At 44.9% G+C, this 19,582-nt stretch overlaps 1 protein-coding gene across 1 annotated transcript in view; it reads left to right on the forward strand.

Annotated features, from left to right (window-relative positions):
* Positions 1 to 700: 700 nt before the first annotated feature.
* Positions 701 to 19,582, forward strand: part of LOC127568020 (probable G-protein coupled receptor No9) — a 53,008-nt gene continuing 34,126 nt past the window's right edge. Inside the window, exons 1-2 of the mRNA XM_052011266.1 lie at positions 701 to 845; positions 3,950 to 4,110. Coding sequence (XP_051867226.1) covers positions 701 to 845; positions 3,950 to 4,110 — 306 coding nt within the window. The remainder of the gene's footprint in view (positions 846 to 3,949; positions 4,111 to 19,582) is intronic.

The following is a 19,582-nucleotide window of genomic DNA, read 5'->3' on the forward strand; positions in this document are numbered from 1 at the left end:
GTTTTCCTACACCACAGGTGCTGCAGGCTGAGATCTGCCACGTCCCCTGGTCTAGCCCTCGCCGCCTTTCGCGGTCCCAGTGGAAGGTGAGACTTTTAACCCGCGTTTTCCCTCCTACTCTCGCACAGACACGCTACCTGAAATCTGCCTCTATCGGTGCCCGGTGGTGCTCGCTCCCCAGCCTGTGATTGACACCGGTGCGAAGGGCGGGCTGGGTCTGATCCATTTACCCGCACTCAACACCTTCTGAGTGCAACTGTGTGCGTGCGTGTGTGTGAGAGAGACAGAAGGGAAGGAGGGAGGGACGGACGGCGGGGCGGAGCTTGGTCCATCACAGACGCTGCAATATTGGTCCTGTGGAAGGTGTAAAGAGGAGGGAGAACGGTGGGGGGAGAAAAGAGAGACTTGTAGGGAGCGGGGAACCCGTGGAGGATGAAGCTGCGATCAGGAGGCTCAGGACTCCTGGAGATTTTCCACCGTCAACTATCGCAATTGTTTTAGAACAACGCGTGTTTCAATCGGAGGCAGAGAACTGCCAGGTTCTGGATGTCTTGAGTCTGGGTGTGTGGATCTTGCTTGCAAGCCGGTACCAGTCCATTGCACCGTCTCAGACGCCGGCTGCCGGCTGCCCTCGCTGCTCGGGACCATGGAAGCGGAGCGGGGCTCGAACCCAGGCACCCGCAGCCGCTGATTCCGCAGGATGGACCCGGGCGCCGCCTCCTCGCTGCTCACTAACCAGTCCGCCGGCGGGACAGGGCACACGGCGGGCATCCGCTCCTCGTCCGTCCCGGTCAAGATCCTGCTGGAAACCATCATGGTCCTGATGTGTGTGGCTGCTATCACAGGTCTGGCCTGAGTAACTCGCTGCCGTGTTGTGGAGTTAGCTTGGAAAAGCGTGTGAGCATCATTGTAAACGGAGACCCCCTACCCCCGCTTCATCACTGACTGAAACCGGTTATTGGCGTTAGACTCAAGCAGGTTAACATTATACAATAGTTTGTAACGTGAGACGAGTAACAATAAAATATCATAAACTACCACCGCAACATCAAACAACCTTTCAGGGGCTTTAATCGGAGTGTGTGCAGATTTATCTATGTATGGGTTAATGTGTAATATATGTTGTATTTATATATAAAATGTCTGCTTATGTGTACACATACACACGTGTGCATTTTATATATGGGCATAAAACTATACTAATCAATATATCCAAAGCTATTGATTAAAATTAAACCTAAAATATTCATGGGATCAATTAATATTAAGTGCCAATTGGAAAAGAGATTGGTTAATTCACAGAATCTCAAAGAGCCTCGTTTTGTAAATCCTTTCAAAGATGCTTTAAACAGAAATGTCTTGGGATTGTGCTTGCTTCGTGGTTATTGTGTAATGCGGGTGGTGATCTTGTTATCAGTTTGGTGGCATTTGCCCTCCAGGTTTGAAAGCTTCAGATCTGTAGGTTTCTCCGTCTGATTCCTTCCCCAACTACCCCCAATTCTGTCCTCCCAGTGAGCTGGTCTCAGTTTGGTTTTCTCGTTTCACTTCATGTGAAGAAAGAGAAACTGCACGACTCCAACCTTATGAGGAAAGAACTGGTGTTATCATTGCGGCTGTATTCAGCTACCAAATGGCTGAAGTGCTCCCAACCCTCGCCCTTGGCACCAGAGTTGCCCCCTCCCCACCTTGGCCAAGTCAAGGCAAACTACGTGCCCCTCCCCAACGTGTATGTGGGTCAAACACATGAACGGGCGGGGAATGGAGGGGCATAGACCACGTGCAGGTAGATGGGATTAGTTTGGATTGGTATCACGGTCGGCACAGACACTATGGGCCAAAGGGCCTGTCCCTGTGCTGTATTGTTCTGTGTTCTCAACACCCAAACTATTTACTTTCAGGCTGAGTTCCTCACCCCCACCGTCCACTGGGTGGAGAATGTTTCATTCATTTCAACCCCCCCCCCCACCCCATTCCACCCTACTCCATCCACCCACCCCATCCCCCCACCCCACTCCAGCCCCCCACCCCAGCCCCCCACCCCACTCCACTCCACCCTCCACCCCACTCCACTCCACCCTCCACCTCACCCCATCCCACCCCACCGCAAAATCCACTCCACCCCACCCCCTGACCCCACTCCACTCCACCCCATCCCTCCACTCCACCCCACACCCCACCACACCCACTATTTCCACCAAATCTCTGCCTCCTGTCTTTTTTTAAACCACACCACCCCCCCCTCCCCATGAAGGGAAATATCTCCCTCCTGTTTAATCGGTCTGGGCCCCTCAGAAATTTATACACCTCAACTGAGTCTGCCTTCTGCTTCCTCTTCGCAAAGGAAACAACCCCAGCTTATCTCGTCTCTCCTCCCAGCTAAAATTTTCCATTCCCGGCGAAGTCATCATAAATCTGCTCTGCACTCTCTCCAGTGCAGTCACATCTTTCCAGTAATGTGTGACCAGCACTGTATGCAGTACTCATGCCGTGGCCTAATTAGTGTTGTATACAGCCCTCGCATAACTCCCTTGTTCTTATTTTCTATAGCTTGGCTAATAAGGGAAAGCAGCCCAAATGCCTTTTTAACCACTTTTTTGACCTGATCCACCTCTAATGTCCTGTGGATATAAACTCCAACTTGCTTCTGGACCTCCACATCTCTTGATACCCTTCCCTTTATTGTGTATTCCTTTGCTTTTCTGCACCACTCCAGATGCATTACTTTGTAATTCTCTAGATAAAATTCAGATTGGCATTTATCTGTCCAGGTGACGAGATTATCTTCCTGCAGTCGGAAGCTTCCTTCCTCACAAATGACCAAACAGCCAATTTTTGCATCATTGCAAACTTCTTAATTGTGTCTGCTAATTTTGGCCTAACTCATTAATATTAACATGCAGGAGACTGAGAACTGAGCCCTGTGGAACTCCACTGGTACAGCCTTCCAGTCATAAGAATACTCATCATCCATTACTCTTTGCTCCCTGTCAGTGAGCCAGCTTTGGAGTAACACACACAAAATGCTGGAGGTACTCAGCAGGTCAGGCAGCATCTATGGAGGGAAATGAACAGTCGACATTTCGAGTCGAAACCCTTCATCAGGACTGGAAAGGAAGAGGGCAGAAGCTGGAATAAGGTCGGGGGAGGAGGAGGAGCACAGGCCGGTGGTAGTTGGCGGAGACAAGTGCCCAGGAAGGAATGAAGCTGTGGAAGCGAGTCTGGGTGCGAGACTGTTCCCTCCATAGATGCTCCCTGACCTGCTGAGTTCCTCCAGCATTTTGTGTGTGTTGCTCCAGATTCCAGCATCTGCAGAATCTCAGCTTTGGATCTAATTTGCCTGCCTCTCTTATATTCATGGGTTTAAATTTTTTTAACCAGACTTCCAAGTGGGACCTCTTCAAAAACCTTGCAAAAGACACTTGGACCATATCAAAGGCACTGTCCTCATTGATCCTCCTTGTTACTGTCTCAAAACGTTCAATTAAGATATTCAGATTCAAGGTGTAGAGTCTAGAAACGCCTCCCTCCAGACCTATACTCAACCTGTGCAGGTCTAATCCAGCCTCCACTGTATACATCCCACCACTCCAGCCCTGCATTAACATACTCCTCCCACCCTGGATACCCTATATTGATAGATGTAATAGATTGAGGCTCTGTCCCTCTGATCTAGTCCAGAACCTTTCTTCAGAAGGCCTGTCCAGACGTGTGTGTGTGTGTGTGTGTGCGCGCGCGCGCGTGCGCACACAGATCTAATCAAGGCATCTCCCTTACCCACTCCACTAGCCAACCCTCCCCATCATCACTTCAGATTAGGATCTCAATGTTATTCTCAGTGAAGACAGCGTGGCCCACTTTGAGTGTACTAATTCATCTTCAGTCCTCGATTGTAGAGGAATTCCTTTCCTGCACCTCTGAGAAATTACTGAATTAATTTGTTCTGTTTTAGGTAACGTTCTGGTGATTGCCATTATCGCTGTGACCAAACACTTCCACTCGGTAACCTCGGTGTTCCTGGTCAATCTGGCTGTCAGCGACTGTTTGGTGGGGCTGGGAGTCATGCCGTTTGTTGCCATGTCGGTGTTTTACCAGGACTGGAACAGATACAATGTGAGTATTGCTTTGAATTTCCAACTAGATGTTTTGCTTCCAATGATTAAAACCAGATTACATAGAGATATCACAATCTAGAATGAAAGTAATCCATGCTTGAGCAGATTAATTCATCCTGCATTCAAAAGAAATGTGTCTGTAACTAACGGAAAGGACTTGTAGATATGAGCAAACCATCAGTTCCCCAAGGCAGTGGGACCTTGGGAATAATCTTTGACCTCTGACCAGAACTCCAGGATAACGTTCGTACAGTTGTTAATTGTGATACATGGAAACCCCTCTATTGACAGTTGATGCTAATTATTAAACAACTAACAATTCTACAAAAAACTAAGTTGTATAAAAACAAAAACAGCAGCCAGTATTTGCGTGGCACCTTTAATGTTAATAAGATGATTCGTCATAATTTTATAAGGCAAAATTTGATACAGAATCGCATAAGGAAATATTTGGCCCAAAGCTCGATCAAAAAGATATGCCCAAAAATTCATCAGCAATCATTAGTGCAGAATGGTAGGAATCAGAATCAGGTTCATTATCACTGGCATATGTCATGAAATTTGTTGTTTTGTGGCAGCAGTACAGTGCAAGATATAAAGACATAAAAATTACTATTAGTTACAAAAATAAATAAATAGTGCAAAAGAGGAATAACGAGGTAGTGTTCATGAGTTCATGAACCATTCAGAGATCTGATGGCAGAGGGGAAGAAGCTGTTCCTAAATCGTTGAGTGCAGGTCTTCAGGCTCCTGTACTTTCTCCCCGATGGTAGTAACGAGAAGAGGGCATGTCCCGGGTGGTGAGGGTCCTTAATGATGGATGCTGCCTTTTTGAGGCACCACCTCTTGAAGATGTCCTCGATGGTGGGGAGGGTTGTGCCCGTGATGGAGCTGGCTGAGTCTACAACCCTCTGCAGCCTCTTTTGATCCTGCGTATTGGAGCCTCCGTACCAGGTGGTGATGCAACCAGTCAGAATGTTCACCACCATACATCTGTAGAAATTTGCAAGAGCCTTTGGTGACACACCAAATCTCCTCAAACTCCTAATGAAGTAGAGCCATTGGTGTGCCTTCTTCTTGATTGCATCAATGTGTTGCACCCAAGGTAGATTCTCTGAGATGTTGATGTCCAGGAACTTGAAGCTGCTCACCCTTTCCACCGCTGACCCCTCAATGTGGACTGGTGTGTGTTCTCCCAACTTCCCCTTCCTGAAGTCCACAATCAATTCCTTGGTCTTGCTGACATTGAGTGCGAGGTTGTTGTTGCGACACCACTCAACCAGGCGATCTATCTCACTCCTGTACGCCTCCTCATCGCCATCTGAGATTCTGCCAACAACAGTGGTGTCATCAGCGAATTTATAGATGGTGTTTGAGCTGTGCCTAGTCACACAGTCATGAGTGTTCAGAGAGTAAAGCAGTGGGCTAAGCACGCATCCTTGAGGTGCATCTGTGTTGATTGTAGGAGCAACTCATTGCTATTCTCTGCTATTGACCAGGGATTATTTCTAGACATTAAACTTTAAGCAGTGTTTTAAAGTAACTATTAAGGAAAAAGTGGGTTTAGAGAGAGAATTTCAGTGTTTTGGGGCCTTGGGAGGTGACAGGGGCAGAGAAATTAAAATTGGGAGTCTCTGCGGAAGGTCAGAATTCAAGGATTTCGGGAATCTGAGTGCCGTGGGCCTGGAGCAGATTAGAAAAGGGTTAAATTGCTGAATCTGGATTCGAGCCTGGATTCTAAACAAAAGACCTGAGCAGAACTCTTGGACGTGAGAATTGCATCTCAAAACGCTTAATATACTGGATCGTTTTGAAGGCAAAGCTGAATTGTGAATTATTTCAGTTTATTTTGAGAATATTTCAGAACCGATGCTAAAATTCTTGGCATGGCCATTGAAAGTCAGCTTTCAAAGTGCCGATTATCCATAGGGTTTGAACAGGGTGGGCAGGGGTAGTGCTGGAATGTCAGGGAGGCACCTGTACCCAGAGATTAACAATTACTTTTAAAGAAGGTGTTTTTTTAAAAAAAACAAGATAAAGATGTTCTATCTCTTTATCAACGTGTCTATTAGATTCCCACAATATAATGCAGGAATTGGGCATTCTTTTGTTACTCATTCACAAGATGCAGGTATCGACGGCAAAGGCATGAGTTGCACAACCTTGCTTGTCCTTGAACTAAAGGGCTTATTAGGCCATTCAAGAGGACAGTTTAGAGTCACATACAGAACAGGTAAGCGTAGCAGATGTCTTTCCCTATAGGGCATTTGTGAACCAGATGGTTTATTTTATAACAATGGTAGTTTCGCGATTACTGTTATTGGTGCTGAGTTAATTCCAGATTATTTAATTATCTGAATTCAAATTCCCCGGATGCCACAATGGGATTTGAACTCGTATCTCCAGACCTGTAGCTGAAGCCTATGGATTAGCTGAACCTTTTTGCTTCTGTACCCACAGTATTAAGGCTATAGGGTAGTAATGGATATCCGTGGTTTCAGAAAGATGAACAGAATTGGAGATTTTAAGCTGCAAGTTGCTGGTAAAGGATTCAGGAGTCCATATAATAAAAAAAATAATTCTACTCAGTCACTATAAACTAATACTCCAGATTTTAAACGAGGCAGGATCATGGCAAAAAAACCTCCCAAATCCTGGAGCCTTGGGTAATAAAAATGGAAATTAACTCATTCGATCACCATAAACCAGTCATCATTCTTTGATCTGTTCTCTTCATGAAAGAGCTGAGATTCAGAATATTAAATCATTGGAATTTAAATGTCTGTCTTTTTTGTAACCCTGCATTTAAAGTAATCAGGATATCTTTGAAAGAAATCGTTCCTGATTTGCAAATCCAAAAGCACTTATTTTAAACTCCCCGATGTGTTTGCTAAATAAAGAATGTGGCAGAATTGAATTAGCATTTCTTCCCCCTAGCTGTTCTACAGTAAAGGTTGCAGCACAGTAACGAGATGCTGACAGGCAGGGTCTTTTGCTGATAACTGCTCTCATTCACTGAGGGTTTCAAGAAAGACTTGCATTTATGTAGCACCTTTCACCACCTTCAGGATGTTCCGAAATGCTTTACAGCTGATGGAGTCCTTTGGAGCAGTAGTCAATGCAGCGGTGAAGGAAATGGGTGTATCTTTTTTTAATCAATAAAAAAGGAATTTTTTTTCTCATTAAAAGAATTATTTATATAGGGCACAAATACTAGGTTTCACCTAAGCTCATTGTAAACAAAATGCAGTGTCTTATGTTGAATTACCATTTATTATGCACTGAGAATTCAAAATTGTAATGGGATGTACAAACATTTCATTGTTTTTTTTTGTGTGGTACATAGTGGTGATCTATTTAGTCCCAGTGCAACTGTGAAACGTTAAATTCTAATGGAAAAGAGTGAGCAGACCATTTTTGAAAGTGCATTTACAAGCTTCATTTTCCCATAGGTTCAAGATCTTACCGGCTATACTTGCCCACTTCACCTTCATAGAACATAGAACATAGAACAGTATAGCAGAATACAGGCCCTTCGGCCCACAATGTTGTGCCGACCTTTAAACCTCACCTAAGACTATCTAACCCCTTCCTTCCTCATAGCCCTCTATTTTAAATTCCTCCATATGTTTATCTAGCAATCTCTTGAACTTGACCAACGTATCAGCCTCCACCACTGCCCCAGGCAGCGCATTCCATGCCCCAACCACTCTCTGGGTAAAAATCCTTCCCTTGAACTTCCCACCCATTACTTTAAAGCCATGCCCTCTTGTATTGAGCATTGGTGCCCTGGGAAAGAGGCACTGGCTGTCTACTCTATCAAGAGGAATATTTTGTACACCTCTATCATGTCTCCTCTCATCACATGATTACAAAATGGAGGGCCGAGGCTGTGGGTATTTCTGGGGTAATTTGGCACAGCTCCCACTGAAGGCAGAGTCTGCGGAGTGTGGGTTTTGCTTAGCAAGGTGGTGGTTTCGTTTTAAGTATCTATCATAGAATTGTACGGCACAGAAATGGGGTGTTGTGGCCCACCTCGTCCATGCTGACCATGGTGCCTTATCTAAGCTAAACCCCATTGCCTGCATTAGGCCCGGATCCCTCTATTCCTTTCCTATCCAAGTACCCGTCCAAATGCCTCTTAAATGTTATAATTGTATGTGTCTCTACCACCTCTTCTGGCAGCTTATTCGAGATCACCACCACTCTCTGTGTGGAAAAACTTGCCCCTCAGATCTTCTTTAAATTTCTCCCCTCTCACCTTAAATCTGTACCCTCTAGTTCGAGACTTCCCTACCCTGGGAAAAGGACTCTGACTATCTATCCGATCTGTGCCCCTCATAATTTTATAAATTCACCCCTCAGTCTTTTACATTCCAGTGAGAATAACCCAGCCTATCCAATCTCTCCTTATAACTACAGCCCTCCATTCCAGGCAATATTCTGGTGAATCCCTTCTACACTATTTCTACCACATCCTTCCTGTAGTGTTGTGACCAGAACTGTACACAATGCTCCAAGTGCGGCCTAGCCAATGATTTGTACAGCTGCAACGTGACATTGCGACTCTTATACACAATGCTTCGGTCTATGAAGGCAAGCATACCAGATGCCGCCTTCATTATCCTATTCACCTGTGTCGCTATGTTCAGTGAGCAATGAACTTGGTATTGGTATTGGTATTGGTTCATTATTGTCACTTGTACCGAGGTACAGTGAAAAACTTGTCTTACAAACCGATCGTACAGGTCAATTCATTACACAGTGCAGATACATTGAGTTAGTATAGAGTGCATTGATGTAGTACAGGTAAAAACAATCACAGTAGAATAAAGTGTCACAGCTACAGAGAAAGTGCAGTGCAATAAGGTGCAAGGTCACAACAAGGTAGGTCGTGAGGTCATAGTCCATCTCATTGTATAAGGGAACCATTCAATAGTCTTATCACAGTGGGGTAGAAGCTGTCCTTAGGTCTGGTGATACATGCCCTTAGGCACCTGTATCTTCTACCCAATGGAAGAGGAGAGAAGAGAGAATGTCCTGGGTGGGTGGGGTCTTTGATTATGCTGGCTGCTTCACCAAGACAACGAGAGGTAAAGACAGAGTCCAAGGAGGGGAGGCTGGTGTCCGTGATGCGCTGGGCTGTGTCCACAACTCTCTGCAGTATCTTGCAGTCCTGGGCAGAGCAGTTGCCGTACCAAGCCGTGATACATCCAGATAGGATGCTTTCTATGGTGCATCGGTAAAAGTTGGTGAGAGTCAAAGGGGACAAACCAAATTTCTTTAGCTTTCTGAGGAAGCAGATGCACTGGTGAGCTTTCTTGGCCGTGGCGTCTACGTGATTTGACCAGGACAGGCTGTTGGTGATGTTCACTCCCAGGAACTTGTAGCTCTCAACCCTCTCAACCTCAGCACCATTGATGTAGACAGGTGCATGTATACTGCCTCCTTTTCTGAAGTCAGTGACCTTTTGTTTTGTTTTGTTGACATTGAAGGAAAGGTTGTTGTCATGACACCATTCCACTAAGCTCTCTATCTCCTTCCTGTACTCCGACTCATCGCTGTTTGAGATACGGCCTACAACGGTGGTATCATCTGCAAACTTGTAGATGGAGTTAGAGCAGAATCTGGCCACACAGTCATGAGTGTATAGAGAGTAGAGTAGGGGGCTGAGGATGCACACTTGTGGGGCACCAGTGTTGAGAGTAATCGTTCCAGAGGTATTGCTGCCTATCCTCACTGACTGCGGTCTGCACCCTCAGGTCTCTCTTTGCATCAATACTTCTGAGGTCCCTGCCATTTACTCTACATCTCCTACCAGAATTTGACTTCCCAATGTGCATTACCTCACACTTGTCTGGATTAAATTCCACCTAAGATAAGATATCTTTATTAGTCACATGTACATCGAAACACACAGTGAAATACATCTTTTGCGTGAAGTGTTCTGGGGGCAGCCCGCAAGTGTCGCCACGCTTCCGGCGCCAACATAGCACGCCCACAGCTTCCTAACCCGTACGTCTTTGGAACGTGGGAGGAAACCGGAGCACCCGGAGGAAACCCACGCAGACACACGGGGAGAATGTACAAACTCCTTAAAGGCAGTGGCAGGAATTGAACCTGGGTCGCTGGCGCTGTTATAGTGTTATGCTAACCGCTACACTACTGTGCCTGCCACCACCCCACCTAACTTTCCATATGATCTATATCCTGCTGTATCCTTAGACAACCTTCTTTACTGTCCACAACCACCAATTTTCACATTGTCTGCAAATTTACTAATCGAGCCACTGACATTCTTGTCCAAGTCATTTACCTGGAGGCTTTGGAAAGGGTACAGAAGAGGTTTACCAGGATGCTGCCTGGATTAAAAGGTGTGTAGTATAAGGAGAGGTTGGACAAACTTGGATTGTTTTCTCTGGAATGTCGGAGGCTGAGGAGAGACCTGATAGAATTCCGAGAGGCATAGGTAGGGTAGATAGTCCAGAATCTTTTACCCAGGGTAGGAATGCCAAATACTAGAGGACATGAATTTAGGGTGAGAGGGGAAAAATTTAAAGGGGATGTTAAATTTACACAGGGCAAGTTTTTTACAGAGAGAGTGGTTGGTGCCTGGAATACAGTGCCAGGGGTAGTGGTGAAAGCAGGTATGTTAGGGGCATTTAAGGGGCTTTTAGATGGGCACATGAACACGCAGGGAATGGAGGGATATGGATTGTGTACAGGCAGAAGAGATTTGGTTTAATTTGGCATCGTGTTTGGCACAGACATTGTGGGCCGAAGGGCCTGTTCCTGTGCTGTACTCTTCTATATATTACAAACAACAAAGATCCCAGTATCGATCCCTGTGGTACACCACTTGTTACAGAGTTCCAGTCAGAAAACTCCCTACATCACTACCATTTGCTTCCAATCACCATGTCAGTTTTAGATCCAGCTTGCCAACATGCCTTGGATCCTTCGTGTCTTAACTTTCTGGACCAGCCTACCATGCGGGGCCTTGTCAAAAGCCTTACTGAAGTCTATGTAAACCACATCTACTGCTCTGCCTTCATCAGTTTTCTTAGTTACATGTACCTGTTTAACTTAAGTTTCACTGTTAACTTTTCTTAACCTTGTAGTTTTCATTTGGAATGCTAAGCTAGTCGTAAAAGGTAGTTCGTAATTGGACTGCCTATCTCCCCAGTTAGAAATGGTTTATTGAAGTTATTGTCAGCTGACTCAGAACTTGTGGCACCCGTGTTCAGAATGAGTTAAGGTGGGGCACCCCAATCCCGTGAAATGTACATCCCGTGCCAAGTGGGAACTGCAGATGTTTCCAGTGGCCTGAAAACTACAGGTACAGGAAATGCATCCAGGTGTGGGGATCAAGGCCAAGTAAAAAGTTGCTGGAATTGGAGGAGCTCGAGCTCTTGAGTCTTTGAGTTGAGCAAGAGTTGGCATCATAGTGGTGCATCCATGAGGCTGAGTGATTTGTGGATGGTACCGTTCAGGAGGTGAAGAGAACACATGCTGACAGTGGGATAGGTGACTGCTAGACAGGAGAGAGGTTTACCCTGGGGACTGTAACCAGGGCCGCCATCATAGCACCTTGGGTGGCTCAGCTGTACAGGGAGACAAGAGGAAGGTCAAGTGAGCAACGGGGGATATAATGGTGAGGAGAGCAGGCATGCGTTCGAGGTTTGAGGATGGTAAGTTTCCTTCCTGGTTCTGGGATCAAGGATATCAAGCACTGCAAAGCATTTTGGAGAGGAAGTAAACAGCTGGAGGTTGTGGTTCTTATTGGTACCAATAACTTAGTTTAGAAAATGGGATATAAAGCAGGACTGGGAATGGGAGTGGGATGGAGAATTAAAGTGACAGGCAACAGGAAGCTTAGGATCACCCCCGTCGACTAAACATGGTACCCTGCAAAGTGATCACCCAATCTACGTTTGGTTTCTCCAGTGTAGGGGAGACCACACTGCGAGCACTGAATGCAGAACGCTGAATTAGAAGAAGTGTTTCTTCACCGTGAGAGACTGGGTCCCTGGATGGTGCTGGGCATTTTCTACAGCTTTAACCAGATTTTACACGTCACTGTGCTATTTTTTTCTGTTTCTATCTACCTTCGTTAATCTATCAACTATCTTGTTACCATGGCAACTGTGACCTCGCCATATCGGAGATATTCTCCTTGTCCTATCCCTTTCCTCCTCCACTTCTTCTGCAACTAAAACTAATCCCTTTTCTCTCCCAGTTCTGACAAAACATCTTCAGCCTGCAACACCAACTCTGTTTCTCTCCACAGATGCTGCCTGACCTGCTGAGTGTTTCCAGCACTTTTTGTTTTTGTTTTGGATTTCCAAAATGTGCAGTTTTTTTTTAATTTTCACTTACTGCCAACAGCTTGCAGAATGGCTAACTCTGTAATCTTTAAAAAAGAGGAATGGACAAATCATTTACTTACTGGCCAACTTGTTTAACTTTGTTGGTGGGCAAATTATTGCAATCGATTCTAAAAGACAGAATAAACCTTCACTTAGAAAGATGCTGATTGATGGGGACAGTCAACGTGGGTTTATTTAGGGAGGGTCATGTTCTAATAATATGAAAGTTTTAAGTGGGTAACAAGGAGAGTCAATGAGGGCTGTGTGTTTGATGTAGTCTATGTGGATTTTAGCAAGGCTTTTGGGAAGGTCCCACTTCGCAGGCTTATCGAAAAAAAAGTAAAAGCCTATGGCAGGGAGAAAAGGATAATGGTTGATGGGCATTTTTGAGACTAGTGGGGTTTGGTAGTAAACTTCCTGGTTTTTACAGTGTATGTTATAGAACACAGAACAGTAGAGCACAGTTCAGCCCTTTGGCCCACAATGTTGTGCTGACCTATACAAACCTACTCCACAATCAATCGAACTCTTCCCTCCCACACAGCCCATAACCCTCCATTTTTCTTACATCCGTCTGCCTGTCTAAAAGTCTCTTAAATGTCCCCATTGTATCAGCCCCTACTACCACCCCCGGCAGTGTGTTCCAGGCACCCACCACTCTCTGTGTTTAAAAACCTATCTCTGACATCTCCCCTAAACTTTCCTCCACTCACCTTAAACAGATGTCTCTGCTATTGGCCATTGCCACCCTGGGAAAAAGGTGCTGGCTGTCCACTCTGTCTATGCCTCTCATAATCTAGTACACCTCTATCAAGTTGCCTCTCAACCTCTGTCGCTCGAAAGCGGAAAGCCCTAGCTCGCCCAACCTATCCTTATTAGACATACTCTCCAATCCAGGCAGCATCCTGGTAAATCTCCTCTGCACCCTCTCTAAAGCTTCCACATCCTTCCTATAATGAGGCGACCAGAACTGAACACAATATTCCAAGTGTGGTCTAACCAGAGATCTATAGAGCTGCAACATTACCTCGCGGCTCTTGAACTCAATACCCCAACTAATGAAGGCCAGTACACCGTACGCCTCCTTAACCACCTTATTAACTTGCACAGCAACTTTGAGTGATCTATGGACTTGGATTCCAAGATCCCTCTGTTCCTCCACACTGCTAAGAATCCTGCCATTAACCTTGTACTCCACCTTGAAATTGGATCTTCCAAAGTGTATCACATCACACTTGTCCGATTGAACTCCATCTGCCACTTCTCCACCCAACTCTGCCTCCTGTCTATATCCCGTTGTTACCTACGACAATCTTCTACACTATCCACAACCCCGCCAACCTTTGTGTCACCTTTGATGTAGACCTAAAATGGAATTGGCGTGATAAGAGAAGTTTGGGTGTGATACAAAAATCGACCTTGCAGTGACAGTGAGGAGGAGAGATTTGAACTTAATCCAGAGAAGTGTGAGGTAATGCATTTGGAGCGTGCAGCAAGGCAAGGGAGTATACAGTCAATGATATTGAATGGTGTGGAGGAGCAGAGGGACCTCAGAGTGCGTGCCCTCAAGGTGACAGGACAGAATTCAGAATCAGGTTTATTATCACTGACGTGCATGTCATGAAATTTGTTGTTTTGCAGACACAGTACAGTGCAAAGACATAAAAATTACTATGAATTACAAAATAAATAAATAGTGCAAAAAAGGGAATAACGAAGTAGTGTTCATGGACCATTCAAAAATCTGATGGCAGAGGGGAAGGAGCTGTTTTTAAATTGTTGAGTGTGGGTTTTCGGGCTCCTGTACCTCCTCCCTGATGGTAGTAACGAGAAGAGGGCACATCCCAGGTGGTGAGGGTCCTTAGTGATGGATGCTGCCTTCTTGAGGTGCCGCCTCTTGAAGATGTCCTCGATGGCGGGGAGGGTTGTGCCCGTGATGGAGCTGGCTGAGTCTACAACGCTCTGCAGCCTCTTGCAATCCTGTGCACTGGGGCCTCCATACCAGGCTGTGATGTAACCAGTCAGGATGCTCTCCACTGTACATCTGTAGAAATTTGCAAGAGTCTTTGGTGACGTATCAAATCTCCTCAAACTCCTAATGAAGTAGAGCCACTGGTGATGCCTTGTTCATGATTGCATCAATGTGTTGGACCCAAAATAGATCCTCTGAGATGATGACGCCCAGGAACTTGAAGCTGCTCACCCTTTCCACCGCTGATCCCTCAATGAGGACTGGTGTGTGTTCTCCCGACTTCCCCTTCCTGAAGTCCGTAATCAATTCTTGCTGACGTTGAGTGTGAGGTTGTTGTTGCGACACCACTCAACCAGCTCATCTATCTCCCTCCTGTACTCCTCCTTGTCATCATTTGGCGATAAGGTCAATAAGGTGATCAAAAGAAATATGGGACACTCTCCTTTATTAGTCAAAGCATAGAATGAAAGTAAAGGTAGGGAGGTTATGCTAGAACATCCATTAAATCGCTGAGTACTGTGTACCATTCCAGTCATCACACTACAGAAAAGAGGAGATTGCAATTGCCGGGACTGGAACATTGTAACTGTGAGGAAAGATTGGATGGGTTAGGGCTGCTTTCTCTGCATCAGAAGAAGCTGGGAGCAGTGGGGGAGGTAATTAATTGAGGTGTATAAAACGATAATGAGTGTGGATAGAATAAATAGGAAGAACATAATGCCTTTTGCAGAGTTCAAAATCAAGGAGTACAAATGTGAAAATATTTCATGGATTAGAGAGGAAATAAGGAAATATTTCTGCACCCAGGGGTCTAGAACTCACTGCTAGAAAGGTTGGTAGAGGCAGAAACCTTTGCCATATTTAACCAGCTCTGGACTGTGTACTTGAAGAGCTGCAGAACTATGGATGTTGTGTTGAGAGGTGGGATTAGGCTGGCCCACTCATTTTCAGCCAGCATTGACACGACGGACCAAATAGCCTCCTGCTGTTTCATAGATTTTTAACTATTCCAATTCTGTGGCCATTATCGGGAGCTTTCTGCTCTTTTGTTTCCTACATTATAACAGAGAGTACAGTTCAGAAGCATTGCATTGGCTGTAGTTCCATTGTGAAGTACTGAATCCGTAGCAGGTACGGTAGTGTAGCGGTTTGTGTAACGCTTTACAGTGCCGGCGACCTGTGTTCAATTCTGGCCACTGTCGGTAAGGGGTTTGTACATTCTCCCCGTGTCTGCATGGGTTTCCTCCGGGTGCTTGGGTTTCCTCCAACATTCCAAAGACGTACGGGTTAGGAAGTTGTGGGCATGCTATGTTGGCACCGGAAGCATGGCGACACTTGCGGGCTGCCCCCAGAAAACCCTATGCAAAAAATGCATTTCACTGTGTGTTTCGATGTACATATGACTAATAAAGAAATCTTATCTTATCTTACTACCGAGATGCATTTATGAATTGTGTCATTGTTACATCAGAGCTAGAAGCCAATTAACCCATCCAGTCTGTACCAGCTCTCTGTAGAGCATTCCAATCAGTCCCCTCCCCAAACCTTTCCCCATCACCTTTCAGACAATTTTCCCGCCAGTGCCCATCCAATCTCTTTAAGAAAATCTTTATTGTTTCCAGTAAACTTACTTCCAGATCATAACCCTTCTCAGCCTATTCCCCCTTGGTCCATCACCTTGTACACTGGCTACCCTAGGCTTGAGCCTGGGAGCAGTTTCTCTTTCCTTACCCAAGTAAACCCATCATGGTTTTTTATACCTCCATCAACCTTGACAGTATAGCCAGAGAAACCCCTGTTTCCTCTTGTGGAGAAGCCCAGAGCAAAGGGACATATCTTTAAAAATAGAGAAAAGCTGCTCAGGCTTAACGTCAGGGCACAATGTTGAGGAAATCTGGAACGCTGTACATTCCTCCCACTTCTTTTAAAAACAAATTGCTGCTGAGACAGTGGGTTTCCATTGGAAATTTCAAAACTAAGATTTTTGTCAGCCGTTGAGAGGGGTTTCGAACCATGGGTCAGCCATGATGTAATTGAATGGTGGACAAACTCAAGGGGCTGAATGGCCTTTATATTTCTACACGTGTGCCACTGTGGGATAAGCAATCATACGAATAAAGTGGCTGTTATTCCTAAAGTCCACGAGAAGGTTATGGGTGAACTGGTCTATTGACATCAGTTGTGGTGAAAACGCCAGAACCTATTATTAAGGAAATGACAAGATTGGGCGATGTCAGCATGGATTTACATAAGGAAAATTATTTTTGACAAATCTGTGAGGATTTTTATTTTGTGGGTGTAGCTAGCAGTTAAATACGGGTAATCAGTGCAGTTGGATCTCCAGAAGACCTTCAATAAGGTATTATGGAAAAGGTGATTGATTGATATTATTAGGGAAAAGATATTGGTCATAATGTACTCATGTGGACTGAGGATTGGCTAACAGATAGAAAATAGAGATTAGGAATAAACAGGAGACACAAGAGACTGCAGATGCTGGGATCTGGAGCAACCCACAATACACTGGAGGAACTCAATAGGTCAGGCAGCATCTATGGAGGGAAGTGGACTGTCTATTTCCCTCTATAGATGCTGCCTGACCTACTGAGTTCCTCCAGCATGTTGTATGTTGATTAGGAATAAACAGTTCATTTTCAGGTCTGGAGGCTGTGACCTGTAGGGTGGTGCTGGGGGACCCATCTGCTCTTAATCTATAATTATTACCTGGATGAGGGAATCAAGCGTAATATGTACATGTTGGCTGATGGTACAAAGCTGGGCACAATGTGAGTTATAAGGAGGGTACAGGCAGTCTTCAGGTAACATAGACAGGCTAGGTGAATGGGTGAGGATGCGGCAGACAGAATATAATGTAGGGAAAAAATGTGACCAATGGTAGTACAAATAGGAAGGCAGAGAGATTGTGTTCAGAGGGAGCTGCATGTCCTTGTACAAGCAGGCACGGTAGTGTAGCGGTTAGCATAATGCTTTACAGCACCAGCGACCCAGGTTCAGCTTCCACCGCTTTCTGTAAGGAGCTTGTACATTCTCCCCGTGTCTGTGTGAGTTTCCTCTGGGTGCTCCAGTTTCCTCCCACTTTCCAAAAGACGTACGGGTTAGGAAGTTGTGGGCATGCTATGTTGGCACTGGAAGCGTGGCAACACCTGCGGGCTGCCCCCAGAACACTCTGCACAAAAGATGCATTTCACTGTGTGTTTTGATGTACATGTGACTAATAAAGATATTTTATCTTAGTCACTGAAAGTTAATGCGGATACAGCAGGCAAATAGAAAGGCAAACTGTATGTTGGCCTTTATGCAAGACGATTTGAGTCCAACAGTAAAAATATATTGTTGGTACTATATAGCACCCTGGTGAGACCATATCTGGATTATTGTGTATTCCAGGTCTGGGGTCTCCACTAAGGAAGAATTTACTTGTACCAGATTGATTCTCAAATTGGATGAATTGATCTATGAGGAAAGATTAAGCAGAGTAGATTGCAACTCTCTATAGTTTTGAAGAATGAGAGGTGATCTCATTGAAATATACAAAATTCTCACAGGCTTGACAGAGTAGATACAGGGATAATGTTTCCGCAGGCTGGTGTCAAGGACCAGGGATCACAGTCTTACCTGAAGGATGTTAGTGAACCAGATGATAATTATTTATCCCCTCTATATCCAACATAGATGATCTCGCACATAACCCAAGTTGAAATATCCACCTTTAGTTCACCAACCCGCTCTTTATAAATTTGACACTTCTGAGTGTAGTGTGTGTCACTTGTAAACGTGGATCTGTGATTCTGTTTTGTGATCTAAATCATTAATAAACATAGTGAACGGTTGAGGCCCCAGCAAAGATTCTTGTAACACAAGCTCCTTCCTTCCAACTCTTTTCTGTGTCTCCTATTTCTAACCAGACTCCCAATCAGGTCAGTAACTTGCCTTCAATTCCATGACCTTTAATTTTCGTTAAAAGCCTCTCTTATAAAATTGAATTTCTTCATTGCGTCATTGTGTTGCTTCTTTGCCCTGACTGCTTTGTCTGTTTCACACTGGGGTCTCTCTTTATGCGAAGGAGAATATCAAAATTACTTTTTACGATTGTGTGTCCTCCTGTCGTTTGATTTAATAAATGCTGAGATTGATAGGTTTGTTTGTAGAGCAGGAAGGGAAATAGAGACCAGGTAGGGAAGATGTGCTTCAGTAATGGTGTCATACAGCAAAGAAAAGCCCTTCAGATCATTGTCCATGCTAACCATCAAATACCCATCCATATTAATCCCTTTTACCAGCTCTTGATAATATTCAATGCATTGGTAATTCAACTGCTCATCCAAGTGCTTCTTAAATGTGGGAGAGTCTCTGACTCCACCACCTCTTCAGGCAATGCGTTCCAGAGCTCAACCATCCTTTCAGTGAAAATATTCTTCTTTAGATCCCCTCTAAACCTACTTACTCCTTGCCTTAAACCTGTGCCCTTTAATAGGACATTGGTCAGATCACATCGGTGGTACAGTGCACAGTCTCCGAATTTAAAGAACGACATTAGGCAATTCATAGGTTTACTTGTCTACATGGGTGGGTTGTCTCATGAGGAAAGGTTGGACAGACTAGGTTGTATCTGCTGGAGTTTAGAAAGGTGAGAGAAAATTTGACTGAAATACATAAGATCTTGACATGGTGGATGTGGAGATTCTTCTTGTGGGAGTAACTAGAACTAGGGGTCACTGTTTAAAAATAAAGAGTTGTCCATTCAAGACTGGGATATGTCTTCCTCAAAGGGTGGTGGAAACAGAGTCTTTGAATAATTCTTAAGGTGGAGGTAGACAGATGGTGAAAGGTTAAAACACGAAGAACGTGGTGTTGATGATACACAAGTTGGCTTGTTCATGTTGACTGGGGGAGCAGGCTCAAGGGACCCAGTGTCCGACTTCTGCTTCCCATTCATATGTACCTTCTTAAAATTAAATGCGTTTAATCTGTCAGTGAAGCAGACCAAAGGGGACTGAACATCCTGCTCCTGTTCATTTTTCCAACGTCCAACAGTTATGCATTTCCTCTTTAAACTGTTGAGCATGAGTGTAGGTACCTCATCCTTCAGTGTGAGGCAATTCTGCCCT

Source organism: Pristis pectinata, chromosome 3 (assembly GCF_009764475.1).
Source record: "Pristis pectinata isolate sPriPec2 chromosome 3, sPriPec2.1.pri, whole genome shotgun sequence".
NCBI lineage: Eukaryota > Metazoa > Chordata > Chondrichthyes > Rhinopristiformes > Pristidae > Pristis > Pristis pectinata.